The sequence below is a fragment of the Chiloscyllium plagiosum genome, unplaced genomic scaffold, assembly GCF_037043375.1.
Source record: "Chiloscyllium plagiosum isolate Xiang-an unplaced genomic scaffold, Cpla_swu_hap1 HiC_scaffold_3, whole genome shotgun sequence".
Classification (NCBI taxonomy): Eukaryota; Metazoa; Chordata; class Chondrichthyes; order Orectolobiformes; family Hemiscylliidae; genus Chiloscyllium; species Chiloscyllium plagiosum.
Genome location: NW_028270141.1, coordinates 35,686,900 through 35,692,899, shown reverse-complemented (window position 1 = coordinate 35,692,899; position 6,000 = coordinate 35,686,900). Strand labels below are relative to the sequence as shown.

General features: G+C 37.6%; 1 protein-coding gene across 1 annotated transcript in view; it reads left to right on the top strand.

Annotated features, from left to right (window-relative positions):
* The first annotated feature begins 336 nt into the window (after positions 1-336).
* Positions 337-6,000, top strand: part of LOC122548602 (chorion-specific transcription factor GCMa-like) — a 47,704-nt gene continuing 42,040 nt past the window's right edge. Inside the window, exons 1-3 of the mRNA XM_043687438.2 lie at positions 337-409; positions 1,054-1,246; positions 3,103-3,355. Coding sequence (XP_043543373.1) covers positions 1,148-1,246; positions 3,103-3,355 — 352 coding nt within the window. The 5' untranslated portion in view covers positions 337-409; positions 1,054-1,147. The remainder of the gene's footprint in view (positions 410-1,053; positions 1,247-3,102; positions 3,356-6,000) is intronic.

The following is a 6,000-nucleotide window of genomic DNA, read 5'->3' as shown; positions in this document are numbered from 1 at the left end:
AGGGAAGAGCAGGGATTAAATCAAAATAGAGTTGGAGGGGGAAATAAAGCACTCCACTCCCTGCGGTGCCCACCTCTCCCTGAATAGAGTTCCAAAGGGGCCTGTTAAGAATGATTGGGCCATGTCGCTATGGGCCAGTTGGTTGATTTAAAAACACTCAAAAACACCAATGATTTTTTTTATCCCTCTTTGCGCCAAACCTCAAGTCGGTCCCTTGTGAGTTGCTCATTGGACAGAGTGCTGAGCATATTTGCATGACATACCATAGAGTTGCTGTTCCGAGGAAAATTGCGGCTCCTCTTCTTGCAGTAGTAGGTGACTCACCAGACTGCTGCTCCCTGTCGCTGGGAGTCTCAGTCATTCAGCTGGCGGACTGGGCAGTTGCTTCCTCAAAGCCGGCTGCAGTCAGGTAAAGCGAAACAACTCTTCTTCTGACTGAGTATCACAGCTTGGGTTATTTTCATTTATTATTCTGGAATTGATTTTTTTTCACAGCCAATTCATTGAATAATTGTTCAGATTGTGTTAACCCTCATCTTTCTAACTTTTATTTTATAATTTTTTTTTGGCTGAGGTGGTGATCACTTTAAACGTACCTGACTAAATTTCGTATGGCTTTCGTTTACCATTGGTTGTCACTCAGTAATTTTCTAGTGTGTGTAATTCGTTAGTGATTTAACTTTCTCTTTCTGGGGTGAGATTAAGTCACTGGCACGCAGGCAGATACAAAATTTGTGATTTCAGTCCATTTGGGAATGAAATTAAATTGAGCTGTGCTTAATATTATGCCACCTTCAGTTCTACACAATCCCTCAGCCTGGTATTCCCCTTGCACCTCACCTGGATTTTAGTGATGGGTTGACACATCTGTTTGGAGGATGCTACAAGGGAGGGAGAAAAGGTTTAGTCTATAATGTTTTTTTGTTTTCCTCTGCGCAGATAAACCATTTGTCTGAATTGTGCGCTCTGTTCCCAGCTATAACGTAAACGATTCCATGGAACAAGTCTTGTCAGCCTTGCAGAATTGACACTTATTTTCGATCTGCTTTTCAGAAGGGGAATTCAAAACTCTCTGCTAAACCGGTTTTGGGATTCTCGAAAGAGGTTAGCAGGAGGCTCTTCTTTCGAGTTTGCACCAGCCAAGAGGATGTTGAAAAGCGGGGAGCGTTGTTTCCCGGACTCCGAGTACATCTCTGCACTGGAATCGCCCATATCCTGGGACATCAACGACCCCAAACTGCCCCAGGTGAGCGGGTCTTACTCGGGACTGCTACTGGACCAGGATATTCCCCACAATATCAGCCACTTTACCTCAGAATGTTACCTGTAACCTTAACGTGCTTACTCCGATCTGAAACATGTACAATAAGGATCACTACATTACAGAGCGTACCAAGTGGAATTGATTTAAATTCTAGACATGAAACCATTTACTCACCACTTCAATGAGAAGTGATAGCCCCAGCTTAAGACTTTCAGATATAAAAACAGAAATTGCTGGAAATCCCAGCAGGCCGGTGGAGATAAAGCAGAGTTAACTTTTCGGATTCAGTGACCCTTCTTCAGATCACTTCCCCGTCTGGCTAAAGTCAACGTTCTGATATTTCTCTTTACAGTTGCGACCTGACCTGTTGAGTATTTCCAGCATTTGCTGTTTTAATTTCAGATACTCGACGTCCCTTTATTAATTTCATTGCATTGAACGGAACCATTGCCAGAACCTCTCGCACTTAGAAGATCTAAGTACAATTCGGAGTGTGCAAGGGGCAAGTATAGAGTCGCCGAAGGGTCTTGTAGAGCAGTGGTTGTGTCCCTACCCCTAGGTTAGAAGAGTTTGTGTTCAAAGCTCACTTTCCCCTGAGGTATACCACAACAAATCCGAATAGATTCGTTAAAACAAAAACCGAGAATCACTCGAAAGGCGCGTACCTACCTTAAGCATTACTCACTGAAGTGTTACCATTCTAGACCAAAATATTCTGTCCATTTCAAAGCGCATTCTTCCATCCTTTCCTTACTTTAAGTTGTGAAACCTGGCTTATGTTTCTCACAATCGTTTGTACATTATGTGAAAAGTTCGCCTGAAGAATATTTCGATTTATTTCTTGACCTAAGTGTCACAAAAGTGACAGCACAAAAATTATCTTCAGGGCAAACGGCAAATGCAGAACTTGTATTAGGTCGCTGACCCCCTCCAACCTTAAACAGACAAGTGATTGCTATTATAGTAATCTTAATACAAGCCCGGCTTTATCTTACTGGGAACTAACTAGCTACATGTTTCCGAGCATGCTTCCTAGGAAAGCTGGGCTGAATGCTAATTGTTAGCTTGATTCGAGCGGTGGGAAACTACCTTGAAGCAGTTTTGATGGATGTCTCAGCTGCTATATGAATGCAAGTTTGTCCTTTGTTAATCTGGAATGCGTTAGCATTGTTTAGCCTTATATAAATTAATTCAGCTGCTCTCTGTCAGATACTCTACTTCTTGAAGCATTTCCCATTGATTACTGCACATTGTGCTTTAATACGGACTGTTAAAAGTAACCACAAAAGATGTTGATCAGTTATGTCTGCATCTGTTGAAAAAAGAAACGATATAAATTTAAGAATTTGTTTTTCAAATAACACCAGAGTCAGTACAGATAAAAATGGCCGAGTGATTTCCTGTTAAAGCATATTTTAAATACAATCCCAGCACCTGAAAATATGATAGTGTCCATTTATTACATTACAGTTTTGGATTGTTAACCAAACTGCTTTTTAATTATATTAAACAATTTATTGACTGCTCTCTGATTTACAATCTAAGATTTCGGTCAAGAGTATTATTCGTGAGGCAACGATTTTTGCTGCCGCAAATTATAATGTTTTGGTGCAGCTATATAAGTTGATAACTTTCATGACAACTGCTCTTCACCAAAATTATCTTTTAAAAAGCATCAAATTTTATTTTTGAATGAATTTGTCAAACGAGAGGCATGGTTATGACATTAGAGTCATTTCTGACATATTCATTTTCGCTGCAGATTGTGATTAAATGCTTATGTCTATATTTTTGTAAAACGAACTAAGTTTTATTCGTTGTTTAACTTCTCTTTAAAGGATGTGCATCAACTGGATCATTTCCAGGAATGGACGGATTCCTATGTTAAATTTATTTATAGTTCAGATGATAAAAATGCACAAAGACATCAGAGTGGATGGGCCATGAGGAATACCAACAACCACAACTGCCACATACTGAAGAAATCCTGTCTAGGAGTAGTGGTCTGCAGCAATGATTGCTCCCTGCATGATGGGAAAAAGATATATCAGAGACCCGCCATATGTGATAAGGCACGGCAGAAACAACAAAGTGAGTAGCACCTTATCAATTTTCTTTATCATTTCAATGGTTACTTCTATGGTTATTTTAAATTGTTTTCTCTTCCTTTTTCACTTTTGTGACAGAATTAAAGAAAACTTATGAAACTCATTATTCCTGTACTCAAAATGATATTCTCCACTTTCACTGCTCTATTTGGGCAACTAGATATATCTAACACAGGAGGATTTTCAGCATATTTGATCATTTTAGAAGAATTTTTATACTAAGAGGAATCTACAGAGACACACAAAAAAGGATCAAATACACCAGAATAGTGAGGCTTGGTTATACTTATCAGGAAAGGATGAATAAGCTGGGTCACTTTTCTTCTGAAGAGAGAAGGCTAAAGTGTGACTTAATACAGGTCTATAAAGTTCTAAATAAACTTTTATAATAGACACAGAGACAGTATTAAAAGAACAAGTCAGGCAGCAGCTGTAGAGAGAAACAGTTAACACTTTATGTCATTAAGCAAAACTGCGAAAGAGCTTTGACTTGTGGGCAAGTGAAAATCCAGAGGCCATCAATGTAAGACTGTCATCAAGAAGTTAAATAAGGAATTACTTAGAAAGTGTTTTATCTATAACACTGTGAGAATCTGGAATTCACCACCACAGGGAATGGTTCAGTGGTAAATAGTTCAGATACTTTTAAGGATATGAGGGAAAAGGGAATTAGAGGGCCATGCTGATAGTATTAGATAAGGAAGGATGGGAAGAGACTTGAGTAGAGCATAAATATCAATATGAAACAGTTGAGTTACATGTCCTATTTCTGTGCTCTGTCCTCTATGTACTTCTATGTAAAAACATTTGTATTAATCAGTTCAGTAGCTAGCTTATTAAAGCATTGGGAAATGTCTAAAATAGTTTTGATATGTTTGTGTTAAACCAAGTTGAGGTTTGATTAACTCTGAGCTATTAGAAATAATAGTGGTCGGAAGAGTTCCAATGCAGTCTCCTGTTATGGTGACATTGATGAGATGCAACCCTCCAACGCATGAACATCTAGATTCCCATGATGGAGTTCAGATTTTAATCCAGGGCTGTTATGTTTATATTCCAATGAGCTGCTGTAACAATAAATTAAATATTCACATTGGGACTTCATCACTGGAAAACTATAATTATGTCTTCCCCTGTTGTTACATGTATGTCAAATTATCTCCTTTTCCAACTTCATTACATATCTGTTCTAATTTCCTTTCTTACCCCATCTATACCTGTGTTTCAATTAAATTAATCAGAGTAAATCCGTAGATTAAGTGGGAATTTGGGGGCAGACATGTGGACAGTGAAGAAGAACTGATTCTGCGAATCATAGTTCAGGTAAAGCAAGTGCAGAAATCTATGATTATTTCAGCATTTGCTCAGTGGCAATTCATGTATAAATTTTGTGACCACATAAGACAAGTTTATAAAAATGTGTTGCTGGAAAAGTGCAGCAGGTCAGGCAGCATCCAGGGAACAGGAGAATCGACATTTCGGGCATAAGCCCTTGCCCGAAACGTCGATTCTCCTGTTCCCTGGATGCTGCCTGATCTCCTGCGCTTTTCCAGCAACACATTTTCAGCTCTGATCTCCAGCATCTGCAGACCTCACTTTCTCCTCAAAGTTTATATAAATGTATTGTTTCTTATGCAAATACAGATAGATAAAGCTATACTGAATGATCAAATGAGTATGAATTTTGTAAAATTTGGATGGAGTACAGAAGTAAAGATAAATTTGTACAAAAGCATTGAGAAGGACATAGTTAGCATATATTACATTTATTTTTATATGCCCCATTCTAGAACTAGCTTTAAAGCCATTGAGAGTTTGTCGCAGTGATTTTCCAGGTGATGGTGGGGTGGGGATATTGTTATTTTATTCGTTTGTCAATACAGAATTTTTGGAATTTTGTTTGACTGAATGTAGTTTAGCACCATGTTCAAAATAGACATTTTCGGAGAGTTCATAACAATGAATAGGAATGCAAAATAATTCTCCCACAGTTGTAAGCAGTAACCTGAGATTATTTCTTTTGAAGGTGAGGTGGCCAAAAGAAAATTTAATGATTAATTCAATTATTTGCTATAGAAGTGATTGATAGAGACATTATTGTGCATTTTGAATAAATATTTGAAGTAGAGAAAAGACAGTACATCTTATTAAATTTCCATCAATTCGGTGGTTATTTCACTTATTTTAAATTGTTTTGTCTTCCTTTGTGATTTTTTTAGGTTATAGTCCAATAGGTTTATTTGGAAGTATAAGCTTTCAGAGCTCTGCTCCTTTGTCAGTTTTCATTTTTATGCTTATTGTCAAACAGAGTAAAGGAAAACTTATGAAACTCATTATTTCTTCTGTTCACAAAATACTCCAGACACACTCAAAATGGAATTCTCCATTATCATTGCTCTGTTTGGGTAACTAAATAAATTTGATACAGGAGAATGTTCGGAATATTTGATAATTTTAAATGAATAAGAGTAACTTACAAGGACACACACAAAATGGATCAAATATACCAGAACAGTGAGGCTAGGTTATATTTTTCCGGAAAGGGTGAATATGTAGTGTTGCTTTTCTTCTGAAAAGAGAAAGCTGAAGTGTGACTTAACACAGGTTTATAAAGTTATGAAAGGTTTT